Source organism: Maniola hyperantus, chromosome 9, assembly GCF_902806685.2.
Source record: "Maniola hyperantus chromosome 9, iAphHyp1.2, whole genome shotgun sequence".
NCBI lineage: Eukaryota > Metazoa > Arthropoda > Insecta > Lepidoptera > Nymphalidae > Maniola > Maniola hyperantus.
The window spans coordinates 2,926,082-2,942,157 of record NC_048544.1 but is presented as its reverse complement, the minus strand read 5'-3'; the positions used below and the strand labels follow the sequence as shown (position 1 = coordinate 2,942,157).

Below are 16,076 nucleotides of genomic sequence, written 5' to 3'. Positions count from 1 at the left end.
TCGCGAGTGTCGTTTTCAAGGTTCTCCAGGATGGTGAATTTGATGATGACATTTATTTATTTTTAATAATACTTATATATATACTTCTATTTTAGTGGATCACAGGATTTTCTTTGACAAGGAAACGACAAAGCAAAAAATCGAATTGAATTAGATTATGATGCTATCACACCGTACCATTTAGAGCCAGCTTCTGAAAATTTGACACTGTGTTTGTAAGTTGATATTATTAGATACTAGCTAATGCCCGCGACTTCGTCCGCGTGGGATTTCACATTTTTCAAAATCCCGCGGGAACTCTTTGATTTTCCGGGATAAAAAGTAGCCTATGTGTTAATCCAGTTAAGAATTCTAAATTTCATTCAAATCCGTTCAGCCTTTTTGCGTGATTGAGTAACAAACATCCAAACATCTACACTTTCACATTTATAATTCCACTAGCTGCCCTGGCGAACTTCGTTCCGCCTACGGCCTAACAGTCGACTCAAATTTTTTAAATTTTTCTCTCGGTAAGAACCATCCTCGTACTTCAAGGAATACCTAATTTAAAAAAAGAATTAGCGAAATCGGTTCAGCTGTTCTCGAGATTTGCGATGACATTTAGTGATTCATTTTTATATTATAGACTAGCTTATGCTCGCGACTTCGTCCGCGTGGGCTACACAAAATTTCGAACCCCTATTTCACCCCCTCCAGAGTTGAATTTTCAAAAATCCCTTCTTAGTGGATGCCTGCGTCATAATAGCTATCTGCATGCCAAATTTCAGCACGATCCGTCCAGTATTTTGAGCTGTGCGTTGATAGATCAGTCAGTCAGTCAGTCAGTCAGTCAGTCAGTCACCTTTTTCTTTTATATATTTAGATTAGGATTAGGATAATATAATTATTATGTTACTAGCTGCCCCGACGAACTTCGCACCGCCTACAGTCGATTCTTTTTCAGGACTTTTTAAAAAAAATTCTCTCCATAAGAACCATCCCCGTACTTCAAGGAATATTATCAAAAATAATTAGCGAAATCGGTGCAGCTGTTCTCGAGATTTGCGATCAGCAACACATTCAGCGATTCATTTTTATATAATATAGAGATTTACTATTTGTTGTCAGATTTGTCAATGCTGAATTATGTTGTATTTTAGTGACTCAAGACATTCCTTTTAGAAGAAAACAAGGAAAATAAAATGAATGTGCCCAATATACGTACCACTGAAATCCAACATGATGCTGCAACATTCAATTCTGTACTAAATATTGAAAGGTCTACCATACCATACTTGTAAGTTGTTATGCTATGTTTTTGCATACATTCTATATAGATAATACTCACAATATAATTATGTTGATTGTATGTTTATTAATTCCAGAAATGAAATGGAGAGCTTCAATAGTTCTGCGTCGAATGATACATCTAATGTGACTGTTGAAACAGAAAATTATACATATTGTGTTTATGTGTGTAGTGGGCTTTTAGAGGGAAATTGAATTGTACCTACTTCCTACTTATAAAAATAAAATTTTCATTTTTGAGATCAAAGTGGAATTTATTTTGACTTTTGTTTTGTTTTGTACAAGTAGATAGTATATATAGTTTTTAGTCGCTACTAATAGATAAGTGTAGGCAACAAAAGTTATTTTCACAGACAAACGAATGTGTAATCATGTGTTCCTAATAGGTAATCCGCCAGCACAGAGAATTCAACTCCTAGAGTACGCATATACAAGGTTTTACATGAAAACAAAATCGTAAAATGTTGGCGGGGGGACAGGGGAGAATGCTTTGTTGTGATTGGTGGACTGACTAATCAAAACAATGTGCGGAATGAGGGTACCGAACGGGCGTGGGCGATGATTCATTTAAAATTCCGTGGGATCACCACGATTTAGCAATGCAATTCCTTAGGTACAGCATCAGGGTCGAGAAGTGGGTCTTCGAGTTCAATGATAAAGTCTTTACTTGGTAGATATAGGTACCTACCTCCAATATCAATTTATAACCGACAGTTTCAAAATCCCATAAGTTTTGGTGGTCATGTCCCCTCCAGCATCAGGATTGAGGAGTTGAAATCCTGTGTGTCCTATATAAAATGACATTTTATATAGGACAATGTTGCAAAGTTTCTTTATCAATTAAAAAAAATACCCAAATCGGTTCAGAAATCTCGGAGATTTCTGTGTACATAGGTAGAAAAACACAACTCCTTTTTTAAAACTCGGTTAAAAAAGTATCCTTTGTTAATCCTCTACTTGTCTGTAAAAGTCCCGTCAAAATAGGTTCTGCCGTTCCGAAGATTAGCCCGTTCAAACAGACAGACAGACAGACAGTTTTTAAAAACGTTTGATTCAGCTGTTATGGTACAGTTCAAATAACAATATTATGAGCTTGCGGTAGTTATTTCGAAATTACAGACAGACACTTCATAGAAGTATGGATTTCTATAATATATACGAGTTGTTTATACACGCTGAGGCAGTAGTTACCTAATAGGTATGTATGTAAGTGAGATTTTATAGTATTCATCAAAAGATAACTAGGTAATCATTATCATTCAAAAAAAAATTAAAAAATATTTATTTCAGTAGGTAAAACAATTTCACATAGTGCGTAGTAATTGGGACCATCCCAGTAACTGTTTTAGTATTGCTACGAGTACTCGTGGCAGGCGACCCCGCTCTTCCATAAAATCTTATACAATAATAATTGAAATAAGTAGTTCCTTCATAAATCATATATTTACAAAAATTCATCGGTGACATCTGTCCAACTATCTGTGTGCCATCATCAATATATCCGGACGCTAGTGTGAGCGCATGCACTCGCTACACTGCTCATCACTGAGTCTATCTCTTTCTATCACAATGTTAGGTGAAATAGCATACAGGTTACCCACGTGGGCCGAGCAGTTCGGACGTGCATCCAGCGTCACCTTAAATTTTGATTTATCGTTTATTACGGCGCAAAAGGCATTTCAATAGATATAATATTGAAACCAACACTGACTTACGGAGCTTATCTTGAGTTGTTCGAAACAAATTCAAATTTAAGTGGAGATTAAACTAATATTTGAATCATAAGAGTTTGGAGTCTCATGATTAAACTTGTTTAATCTCCACTTAAATTTTTGAATTTGTTTCAAACAACTCATCGTTTGACTCTAACGTCTACCAAAGCACAGCAAAGTATGATAAATTTATTTTTATATATTTTTTATTTATTTATATTATTTAATTACTTATATTTTTATATTATTTAAAATAGATATGAAAGATTTTTAATAAAAATGGCGAGCAAACGAGCAGGTGATGTTAAGTGATTACCGCTGCCCATGAACATTTGCAGTAACAGAGGAACCAATGCGTTGCCGGCCTTTCAGTAATTTGTTGGTCCGCCCCTTGAATAACCCCCATGTGCTTATGTCGTTTCCAGGTATTACACCTCCACGTGTTCGACTATGATCGCTTCTCAAGAGACGACTCCATTGGAGAAGTGTTTCTCCCTCTATGTCAGGTAGAAGATTTCAGTTATTACATCTTGAGGCCAACCTCCATTTTTGAAGTCGGTTAAAAATTGCTAAAAGCGATTTTTAACCGACTCTAAAAATGGATGTTCTCAATTCGACGCGTTTTTTTTTGCGATGTTACTCCTAACTCCGATTTCAATAATTATTTTTTTAAATAATTTTAAATACATATCGAAAATTGCGAACCGGCAGGAATCGAACCCGCATCTCCTGGGATCGTGTTCGTGAACACATTTTAATTTCACGGTTTTCACAAATTCACGGTTTTCACATTTTCCCCTAATGTCTGCTATAAGACCTACCTACCTACCCATGATTCTAGGTCAACGGGAAGTAGGTACCCTGTAGGTTTCTTGACAGACAGACAGACAGACAACAAAGTGATCCTATAAGGGTTCCGTTTCTTTCTTTTGAGGTACGGAACCCTAAAAAATTTTATAAATTTCAGGTGGACCTCAGTGAGAAGCCATCTTTCTGGAAGGCGCTCAAACCTCCCGCGAAGGACAAATGCGGCGAGCTGCTGACCTCCCTCTGCTACCACCCTAGCAACAGCGTGCTGACCCTCACCCTGCTCAAGGCGAGGAACCTCAAGGCGAAGGATATCAATGGGAAATCAGGTACGTAACGTTATTGTCACCTCAACCGATGGACGTTCACTGTTAGACATAGGCAGGTGTCTATAACCTCTCTCTGTGTGCTTCAGCGGCCACCCGCTGGCGGAGTAACGAGGAGTTGTCGGTCCCTTGTGCTCCGTCGTCAGCGATGGGATGAAACTTCATGAGGTTTTTAGTCGGTAGCAGTCCGACATAACCACTATGCTACCCCGTGACCGGTGGTATCCATAATGGATTTTCCTAACGGAAAACTCTAGCCAAGTGCGAGTCAGACTCGCGCACCGTGGATTCCGTACACGGGTTTCTTTTCGTCATTTTGCACAATAAATCAAAAACTATTACCATGCATAAAAAATAAATAAAAATCTGTTTTAGAATGTACAAGTAAAATCATTTCATATGATACCCTACAGTATCTTACTTTTAAAATTGAAAATACTACTTATTTGTTCATGAACACATTTTAATTGTTTTTTTGTGATGTATCCACTAATGCACGGTTTTCGGATTTATTCCTTTAGGTACTTGTATTATTAGACCTACCTATCTGCCAAATTTCATGATTCTAGGTCAACGGGAAGTACCCTATAGGTTTACTTGACAGACACGACAGAAAGACGGACAGAACGACAGACGGACAGACAGACAACGAAGTGATCCTGTAAGGGTTCCTTTTATCTTTGTGGGTACGAAACCCTAAAAATTGGTAGGTACAGCATCCTGCGTATTGCCTTGGATCTTACTTAGTCCTATTATCAGCTATGAGACACTTTTCATTGCCCCCAGAAGATATGGCTACCCTAAACCAAGCGTGATAAATCAAGATACTATCTCAAATGTAGCCAATTAACTGAGTCCCATTTTGCTACTGGATCATTTGACGTTTTTCAAAATTAATGATCGTTAAGGGAAAGAGTTAGGGATTTAAATTCTGTTTCCACTTCGCAGCTTTAAAGTTTCAGCTTTGGAGTTGTTAATAGGGTGTTTTATGACACTTTTAGACAGTGCAAGAAGCATAATAGGGTCTTGGACTGTATTATTAAAATGATGTGATTTTTTAGATAGTGGTACCTACCTAGTTTATGGGGCTAGAATTCATTATTAAAGAGAATAATTTTAAAAAAAACATGATTTTTATTTTTATATTTTTTATATTACCATAGGTACATAATATATAAAAAATAAAAAATACATTGCTACATTCAAGTAGAGAAAGTCACAATGGCGAATACACTTAGACGAAACTTATACAGTCTAAAAGCTCTGTTCTTTTTAATTAAAAGCAACGTTCACTAAAGCAAATTTATCAAATTAATTAAACTGTTTTTCATAAAATTTAATCAAGCGAACCCGGCGGCAGAGTTTCCTAGCGAAAAGAGTTTACTTTTTCGAAATTAAAAACGATAACCTTGAGGTTTCCGCCAGTCATTAAGTTGTTCTAAACAACTTTATCTAATGGACTAAGAGCCAGCGCGTGCCAGACCTTCGTTATTTTATATAAGCTGAAAGTTTCTCTGGGTATTATTGTCCCCAACTCAGGAAAGAACGATCAGGGAAGTTTGGATCATCATGACCATGATATGGAAGATTACAGGTAATAAAGGTCTATTTTTTAATATTTTCTTCGGTAATAGTATTAGAAATCACGTCATGCATTGCCAGACGCTTTAGTGTCGTTCCTGCCTGCCGTCGTTTTTAATTTAACTTTAACAATTATTTATTAAACGTTCAACTTTTATAAAATAAAAAAGTTCTGGCACACGCTGGCTCTCTCTCTCTCTCTCTCTCTCTCTCTCTCTCTGTAAAGACTAGCGGTTGCCACGCTACTGCTGCTGTTCAAGTTGTAGGCTTCCTTAAGTTAATTCCTGAAATTCAGTGATTAATCAGTGCCTGAATGGTATTTCGCTGTTGTATTACAGAAAAATATACATATATATAGTTTCGTTCAAACCCAAAACACTTTCTTCAAAAATGTTTTGGATTTGAGTTTGATTTACTTACATACCTACTTAATATTAATTTTTTACGCAAACGCAAATAACACACACACAGATGCTAACTTTGATGAACGCTTTTGTTACGTAAAAAGTCACAGGCGCCTATTAACTTATCACGTAAAATCGCAGCCAATAACCCATCGCCGGCCCGTTACTGAGCCCAGGTGTCTCAGAAGCTTAGGCTTAGGCCATAGTCCGCCACGCTGGCCAAGTGCGGATTGGCAGACTTCACACACCTTTGAGAACATTATGGAGAACTCTCAGGCATGCAGGTTTTCTGACGATGATTTTCTTGATGATTTACAAAATATTATATGTACTTCCTTAATGATCAAATTATTATTTTTAATTTCCAGATCCATACGTTAAAGTATGGCTTCAGTTCGGTGATAAACGCATAGAGAAGCGCAAGACGGCTGTATTCAAATGTACTCTGAATCCTGTGTTCAACGACTCATTCTCATTCAACGTCCCGTGGGAGAAGATCCGGGAGTGCTCCCTAGACGTGCAGGTTATGGACTTCGACAATATTGGCAGAAACGAGCTGATTGGGAGAATACTTTTGGCTGGTAAGTTTCTTACTTTAAATTGGTTTTACGACGTTTGGAAAATGTAGAGTGCAGTGTCCAAGTACACTCCAAAATCCGTATTCAAATGCACTCTGAAACCCGTGTTCAAGTACACTCTGAATCCTATGTTCAACGATTCATTCTCATTCAACGTCCCGTGGGAGAAGATCCGGGAGTGCTCCCTAGACGTGCAGGTTATGGACTTCGACAATATTGGCAAGAACGAGCTGATTGGGAGAATACTTTTGGCTGGTAAGTTTCTTACTTTAGTCTGGTTTTAGGACGCTGGGAAAATTAAGAGGAAATCAAACTACACTCTAAAAGTCGTGATAAAAGTAGACTCCGAAATTCATATTCATTTGCGCTCTGAAACTCGTGTTCAAGTACACTCTGAATCATAATATATTCAACGGTTCATTCTCATTCAACGTCCCGTGGGAGAAGATCTGGGAGTGCTCCCTAGACGTGCAGGTTATGGACTTCGACAATATTGGCAGGAACGAGCTGATTGGGAGAATACTATTGGCTGGTCAGGTTTAACTTAGCACTGCCTTAGGATGGTTGGAATAGAATTGGTGTAATATTGAAGTGGCAAATCTGTATTCAATTTCACTCTGAAACCTCTGTTCAAGTACACTCTGCATCCTATGTTTGACGATTCATTCTCATCCAACGCCTCGAGGGTGCAAATCTAGGAGTGTTCTCTTGATGTGCAGGTTATGGACATCAACAATATTGGCATATTAAACTAGTCGATGAGAAAATACTTGACTGGTATGTTGCTTACTTTAGACTTTACTTTAGTTCAGAAGATTGGACAACTATGAGTGCAGTGTTCAAGTACAGTATAAAAGTAAAAACCCGTGTTCAAATACACTTTGAAATCCGTGTTCAATTTTGTACTCTGAAATCGGTTTTCAAATGACTACTGAATCCTCAACAAGCAGCTAAATAATTATCAGAAGTTTCAGAATACAATCATATTTTGTAAAATGTTATTAACCTTTTTAATAAATACCTATGAACCTATTTATACTCGAGCGGTCACATCCTCGTAGTTAAAGATTTCGAACTCCTAATTGGGAGGCCCGGAGTTCGATTCCGGGCACGCATCTCATTTTTTAGAATTTATATTTATTATGGACTAGCTTATGCTCGCGACTTCATCCGCGTGGACTACACAAATTTCAAATCCCTTTTTCAACCCTTTAGGGGTTGAATTTTCAAAAATCCTTTCTTAGCGGATACTTACGTCATAATAGTTATCTGTATGCCAAATTTCAGCCCGATCCATCCAGTAGTTTGAGCTGTGCGTTGATAGATCAGTCAGTCAGTCAGTCACCTTTTCCTTTTATATATTTAGATTTCAAGCAGGTATAGGTAAGTATATATAGGTAAGTATCTCTTTTACTGTTACGGTGAAGAAAAACGTCGTGAGGAAACCCTGCATGCCTGAGAGTTCTTCATAATATTCTCAAATCTGCCAATCCACAGTTGGTCAGCGGTGTCAAATCTAAACCCTTCCCATTCTGAGGTGGTGATGATGACCATGATGTGTAATTGACAGGAGTTCTCAACCTTTTTTTTCTTTTTATAGGTAAAAACGGCTCGGGAGCAACAGAAACGAAACACTGGCAAGACATGATCACCAAGCCACGGCAGACCATAGTGCAGTGGCACCGCCTCAAACCAGAGTAGAGGGCCAACGTATCCATGCATTCAGTTCTACGATAGATAGGGATAACACTATAAACAAGACAGAGATGGATGTATAACAGCTTGTTAATTTCTTTCTGACCAACGACCTCTACGTATTCCACACTAGATGGGTGATTCCCAACAAAAATATTTGTGGGCTTCAAGTGATTCAGTCAAAAAGGTGATTGCGATCGTCACACCGTAGCTATCAAACTATGATGCTAGGGCTCCGTACAGGTCTCTATTGATAAGGACGAGACTCTTTAGTTCTGTCAACATCAATAAAATACTAAACAGTTCTTTATTTATTAAGTAAGTATTTTATTATTTACTTAGCCATTTTGACTCTATGTGTCAACTGTCATGTCAAAGTAGTTCACCTTTAAAATCCATACTTCCATACTTAAAATTATAAATGTGAAAGTGTGTCTGTCAGTCTGTCTGCTAGCTTTTCACGGCTCAACCGTTCAACCGATTTTGACGAAATTTGGTACAGAGATAGCTTACACCTCGGGAAAGGACATAGGCAACTTTTTATCCCGGAAAATTGAAGTGAATCATCTAGTAAGGACTAAAATCGTAATTTTGACGTGATAGTTGACACATAAAGTTAAATTGGCGACTGAGAACTAATTTTGTACGCATTATAGAATGATTTATTACATATTAGGATAGTAAGTATTGATACAGACTAATTAGTAAAGTGTTTTAATTTTTATTTTTTAAACAATATTAGCCATGTTAAATGACTAATATTCCGTTTTCCTCTCCAACTAAGCGTAAAGCTTGTGCTAGGAGTAGGCACGACAATAGTGCAACGGGCGGGGTTTGAACCGTCGACCTTTCGGTTTTCAGTCCACTTTACCGGTTGAGCTATTGAGGCTTCGAATTATAAAAATACTTGTAACTTTTTTTATTAAATCCTTGTGTAATGGAAATTTTAAATAACATGGAACTTAGAATTTAAGAGACGGCATTATTTAAAAATTAATTACGTAAGTAGTCTTACATAAAATAATTAATATAAATTATGTTTCGGATATCTAGCTATAAAAGACCTCGACTTTCGAAAATTGATTTTAAGAAACCTAAACTCAGATCTGTCTTGTCTATAGTATTAATGTAAAGGGCCCTTTACAAATAATTACAAAACGTCATAAGACTGAGCGGTTTAAAAAATAAAATGACAAAAATTGAATCTCTTCGTCGATATCACGAAATAATAAATGGCTTAACTTTTATTTTATGCATCGTAATATTATTATAACTAATGTAACTTAACTAATAATTAATTCTATTTAGATCAAATAGACAAACATTTTGATGTCTTTAAAAAAAAACTTGAAAGCAGAGAACGTTGGAACTTGAAAAGACGTAACAATCTGTCTGGTGGGAGGCTTTGGCCGTGGCTAGTTACCACCCTACCGGCAATGCCGTGCCGTCAAACAATTTAGCGTTCCGGTACGATGCCGTGTAGAAACCAAAGGGGCATGGTTTTATTAAAAACAGCCATACCCCTTCCAGGTTAGCCCGCATCCATCTTAGATTGCATCGTCACTTACCACCAGATGAGATTGCAGTCAAGGGCTAACTTGTATCAGAATTTTAAAAACGTTCAATTTTAAAAAAAACATGCGATCCAAAACTTCCTATCAAATCGCGAGTAGCGCAATAACCCTTTTCATAATTAATATTATAAACTTTAATTCAACGGTTCTCAAAGTTAAAACTCTTTCCAGCTTCGGATTATTTTATTGTTCCAGTAATTAATAATGTAAATAATAAAAAATTGTAATATGGTATGGAGTAAATATGATATTAAAAATGGTTCATTAGTTTTTAATAGTCATGGTTATTAATTATTATAGTTCCGTACTTAACTTTTTAAGCCACAAGCTAAGCCCTCCGCCGTCTATCTGTTTGTCTATCCATCTGCCTATCATAGGGCATAGGGTCTATACCTTAAACGGTAAAAGATAGCCAGTTGAAGTTTTTGCAGAATATGTATGGCTTATCGCAGCAAATAAAAAAAATCAATAACTAATTGACCCAAAAGACATCCCCATAAAAGAATCCTCGAAAAACTAAAAACTTTCAACGTTGTTTCAGGTCTATCTTAAAAACGGCAATAGATAGGTACAAGTTTCAAGAACCAAATTTTGTAAAACATATTTCAGTAAAATAATAGTTAATAATAGGATAAACTAGGGTTCCGTATTTAGAGGGTGCTGAATTGTTTGCTAGGCGCTACCATTTTAGCGCCTTGTATTTTGTCGCCTTAATGTTGCTCTGGCATCTATATTGTTATTTACTAGAAGAATTTATATTGTGTGGTGGTACGGGACCCTTGGTGTAAGCGTCCGGCTCGCACTTGGATGGTTTTTAAATACTTCAAAGCTTAGTCGAATCACAAACTTATACATTTTTTACTTAGCCATTTATTACATAATGATATCGATGTCTCAAATTTTCATGGTCTATGGCGCTCTTTCTAAATTTAAAAAATTTAATTCAATTTATACTAAATTAAGTTTATAAAGTTATTTCAATATTTTTTCAAAGAAAACGTTTGCGAAGTACATTACAAATTAACAGTATAAATTATAATTTATACCGTTGATATATAGAAACCATATAAATGTTTTGTTTGATCAAAATACGAGAATTAGTTTATATTCAGTTTAAGTAAAACATGGGTACCTACTAAGTTGACAAAATATACGCCTGGTCATATAAAATCAGAACTAATTTTCTTCAACGGGTTTGCATTTCGTAAACCTACCTCTAGTTTATAGTAATTATTATTATTTGTTAATATTACAAATAAAACCAGTAATATTTAGTTAGTATTTTTTACATTACTCACCAGAAAACAGTATTTTTGGACCGATTACAATCTAGGTAGGTATTCAAATTAAGTTAGATGTATAATAATATTGAAATAATAACTTTTAAATTCATTATTAAAAAATAATTATTATTAATATCTTGTAAATTATATCTACCCAACGATCTTTGCCATTTGACTTATCTTTAAATATACCTATATATTATTATCCTTCAATTTATTTAATACAAAGTATGATATAAATCTAAAATACCTACCTGTGCTAAATGCTCTTTCTACAAAAATAATTGACGTTTAAATGTAAGGGTTGAAAAATTTGATGTTAAGGTTTTGAATAAGTGGTTAGATTTATTTTATTTATTAATAATAATATAACTGTTAAATTGTAGTAAATATAATGATAAATGGTCGTATCGTATCGCACAAAAATGAGTAGATGATTTTTTTATCGTAATTGTTAACATTTCATTAGCCAGTCATCTTTGTTAAATTGTTTCGATTCTTTAAATTAATTAACATAATATTTATTAATATTATTGTATTTTATACGGAACTTATAATTATAGAGGGTTTAAAAACTTATGCTAAACATACTTAAATTTAATAAATTGCGTAATGGGGACTAATTAAAATAATACATTATTAAAGAACTGCCAATGTGCACCACCGCAATAACTTTGTGTCAAAAATACACGAACGATTGGACTGCAAATTGAAAACAAAACTTTTTGGAAAAAGATATTGAAACTAGGGAACGTGATGTGCATTCTTTTCTGTATGCCATTTTGGTTGTTAAACACTACATTTTTTTTTACTTTATTGAAATACATTAAATGTAAATTATATTAAAATAGATTTTACGCTTGTTGTTATAATGTTATGAAGCTTACATTCCGTGATGTACTTAGACAAATTGATGTTGGCGATCCCGTTTCAATATTGTATACATTTATAAAGGTTTTATAGGAGAATGTAGAATATTTTATGACAACTGTGAACTATTTGTGGGCTGTATTTTTAAAAAACCTTAAAAACCATCAAATTGCGGTTTTGAACCTTATGCAAATGAGGAAGGTCTGAAAATATATAAATACTTATATATACTATGTATATTGAAAAAATATGTACGTTGATGAATAGTTCATAGTAAATACAAGTAGTTTGTTGTTATAGATTCTAGACTGGACAAAGTTTGTAACTTAGTTGAAAAACTGAATTAGTAAAATTGGATTTAGAACAACCTCTACTTACCCCTCGACCGAGCTTCAGAACCCGATTTTAGAAAAAAATGCCAACAGATGTAAAATAGCTCGTAAAAAATATTATAGAGATTTAGATATAGTATCTGAGCCATTATTGGTTACACCGATACTAGTTGAGAAGTTTTACATAGTGAATAAAAAGTAGATTTACCTTAATATGAATTATTTGTAATAATTCATAAGCGTTGAAAGTTTTGAAACCAGTGTCGGTTCAATCAATACCATGTTTGTACTAATGACGGTAACTTTGATAAAGTTATAAAATATAAAACTCTAGTCTGTAAGAAAGACTCAGACTCGGTGTATAGATTCTGTGGTTACTTGAAATGATTCATAGCTCTGTGCTAAAATAAATATATTTTTTTTACTCCCAAATTTTTGGATGCGAGTGTAGTATAGAATGGGAGATTTGGTGGGACTTAAGAAATGCTTTTTTCGTTATTTTTGCTATGCATTTTAATGGTTTTTCCTTTATCTACGTGCGCAAACGCTTTTTAGTCTTAGTCGTGGGTATTGGACGCATTGAGCGATTTATTGCCTTAATAATCACTTGAAAAGAGCAAAATACTGTTACAGAATCTAAATTTCAGGTTAACTTCTTTTGAGTCTCGGTACAGCACAATTTCTTTTTTTTTTACAATAGGGATGATGTCAAAACTACTTAGTCAAATCAGCGACTTTTTATGAAACGTCAAAACACTTGCTTAGTATGGGAGCTTGTACGAAATACACAGATATGACGTCATAAATATTTGACTTAATTTGGCGTACTATTTTAGTTAAATCGATAATTTAAATGTGGTGTAGTGGTATAGTAAGCTATTTAGCAATTTTCAAAAGCACTTGTAAAAGTTTACTTGAATAAAAATATACTCTATTCTATTAAAATGGTTAGCAACCTTAAAACTAGCAGCGAATGTAGATTTTGCGAATTTTGGAACAGCCTCTATTTAATAATTACCAAGAAATAATTTATTTTTGACCTAGGCATCATCCTTATTGATACGTTTGTTATCTATATATATAAAATTCAAAGTCCTGACTGACTGACTGACTGACTGACTGACATATATATCAACGCACAACCTAAACCGCTGGTCCTAAAGACATGAAATTTGGAGGGTATATTCTTTGTAAAGAGTAAGTATCCACTAAGAAAGGATTTTTTGAAATTCCACCCCTAAGTGGGTTAAATGGGGGATGGAAGTTTGTATGAAAGTCGGTCATTTTTCAAGTTATTTGCATGAAAATTGGTATTTCGGTTTTCGGTTACAAATGAAGAAATATTATGTGTTTCAGGATTTTTGGAAAATTCACCCATAAGGGTGGTAAAATAGAGGATGAAAGTTTGTATGGGATAGTTTTAATTATTGATATTATTAACTTGAAATTTGGAAAGTAGGTTTTTTCTTGAGGTGTCAGCTAAAAAAAAATGCCATTGGTTTCCTGTAGGCCACGCGGGCGAAGCCGCGAGCAGAAGCTAGTTGACTATAATCGTGAACTGTGCTATAATCCCATAAAATGATGTTTGATGGGAATCATCAGTTATAATCATGCAGTCTAACATAAAATACGCTAATCTAAAAAAGGTTTGGCTATTACACTTAAAACCCATAGTCCAGCCATGAAAATAATAACAGATAGTTATTATTACTAGGATAAATGTGTAATCCGCTTTTTATAATGATTTTTGATGCAACAAAATAGTCCACTACTATAAAAGTTGTTTTTAATTTATTTTCTGACTGCGTTAATCTGAATCGCTCAAATCGTTCAATATGCATAAAATCTATGAATATGATCGTATAAGTAAAAGTAAAAGTTTTCACTTCATTATTTGAAGCATATCTTCGGTAGTAAATTAAAAATATATATAATGTAATAAGTAAAATAAAAAGGTCAATATGAGAGGAATTATTCTATAAATGTATATAAGAAAATAGGAATATTTTAATGAATCGTCGCGCAAAGTTTGAAAACCTTGAGCTATTTTCGTACTCGTAACGTTTTTAACATTATTAAAACCATTTCAATCTTCCGTGTACTACCTCTACCATTATTTTGAATAAAATATGATATTATGCTCGAGTTGCTATAGATGGGACAAAATTGACAGTTTCGTTGAGACTTTTTTCCATTAGGCATAACGCAGATGACTGCTTTTAATCGGACTCCAATTTGTATCCGCCACTAACAAATTTTGGTTGGTGACGATTAAGTGACCAATTTTTTATTCACGGGTGTTCACTCATTATGATTATGTTCTATCCTGTTCTTTGACATAGGTACCTCCGTCAAAATTGTAAACTAATTACCTACCTACTAAATTTTTTAATGTTCTTTTTTCACCGACATTTGTCGGACCGATTTTTGTCAGTCATCTGCTAGACCTAAAATATAATATTCATACATTCCTAAGCATTGTGATGTACAATATAATATTAACATATCAGTTTTTTACGTTTCAATACATGATAGGTAGCGGCACAATCTAGAGAACATATTTTCAGGGGAAATATTAAAAACAGATTGCATATTTTTCTCGAATTAATTAAATAAACTTTAAGACCTTAGATACCATAAAGGATTACCTATAGGCTATATCATCTAAGCCATAATCTATATACATATTTTTTGTTTAACTTTAGTAACATCATCATAATAAATTATTATTTGTAATTGAATATGTATGACTCCTCACGCGCCATTTTAACTCTATGGGTCAACTATAATGTCAAAAGTGCGGTTCACCTGTAAAATAAGGACTAAAATTGTACTTTTGGCACAAAAAGTTAAAATGGCGCGTGAGGAGTTAAATTTTACGCGTTATATAACATTTTGTAGACGTTCACAAATGACTGAGGAATTAAATAAAAATGGTGACGAACTGTCAGTTTTCGCGCGCTTTCACGGACAGCCATTTTGAATGCTTGTTGATAAAATGACAGCTCAAATATCTTAATAATATAACTTTGTAATCGCGATCGGTGTCTATTTGTGCAATATTATAAATGTTATTATTAGGAGAATTGTGATTTTACCAATATAGTTGATTATTTTAACGTATAGTTAAAATTAACGTTTTAAAATATTTAATATCATATGACGTTAAGAGATCAGTGTTTAGGTATAGAAAAAAACAATGTTAAAAATGTATTTATAGACTGTTACCATAAAATTGGCTTGTCTATGGTTAATTATAATGTAGTTTGAAGAAAAAAAATAGTTTCTGTCGTGTTACAATGAATAATCCACGATTTATTTTCAATTATTTTTTATTTTATTTACATAATTAGATGTATGTTTATATAATACGTATTTGAAGTGTTGAGAATAACTGTATTCTGTATTTATTATACTTGTGAGATTAATTATTCCCAAATAAATTATTGAGTTAATAAATTGCATTTTAATCTAAGTAAACATTCTAAGTACGTACTATAGGTCTTGTCCATTACGTAACGGACCTACTGCCGTGGAAAAACAAACCAAATGAAAAAAAATAGATAACTAGGTAATAGTTAACCATGTGGATTAAAACTGCAGTAAAATTCCACTCATATCCAACCA

General features: G+C 34.2%; 1 protein-coding gene and 2 long non-coding RNA genes across 6 annotated transcripts in view; all 3 read left to right on the top strand.

The window, feature by feature from the left end:
- Syt7 (Synaptotagmin 7) overlaps positions 1–15,908 on the top strand; it is a 429,808-nt gene extending 413,900 nt beyond the window's left edge. For 2 of the 4 annotated variants that reach the window (XM_069501018.1, XM_069501017.1), the window contains 4 exons: positions 3,425–3,505; positions 3,967–4,135; positions 6,486–6,698; positions 8,296–15,908. In XM_069501018.1, the coding sequence (XP_069357119.1) occupies positions 3,425–3,505; positions 3,967–4,135; positions 6,486–6,698; positions 8,296–8,396 (564 nt within the window). In that variant the 3' untranslated portion in view covers positions 8,397–15,908. The remainder of the gene's footprint in view (positions 1–3,424; positions 3,506–3,966; positions 4,136–6,485; positions 6,699–8,295) is intronic. The other 2 variants (XM_034971820.2, XM_034971822.2) reach the window with 1 other exon arrangement.
- The window catches only part of LOC138402802 (uncharacterized), a 498,790-nt gene that overhangs the window by 417,747 nt on the left and 64,967 nt on the right, over positions 1–16,076 (top strand). The window lies entirely within an intron of this gene.
- Positions 126–1,785, top strand: LOC138402758 (uncharacterized). The gene is made up of 3 exons (XR_011237091.1): positions 126–215; positions 1,140–1,276; positions 1,365–1,785. It is a non-coding gene; the product is annotated as an uncharacterized lncRNA (long non-coding RNA).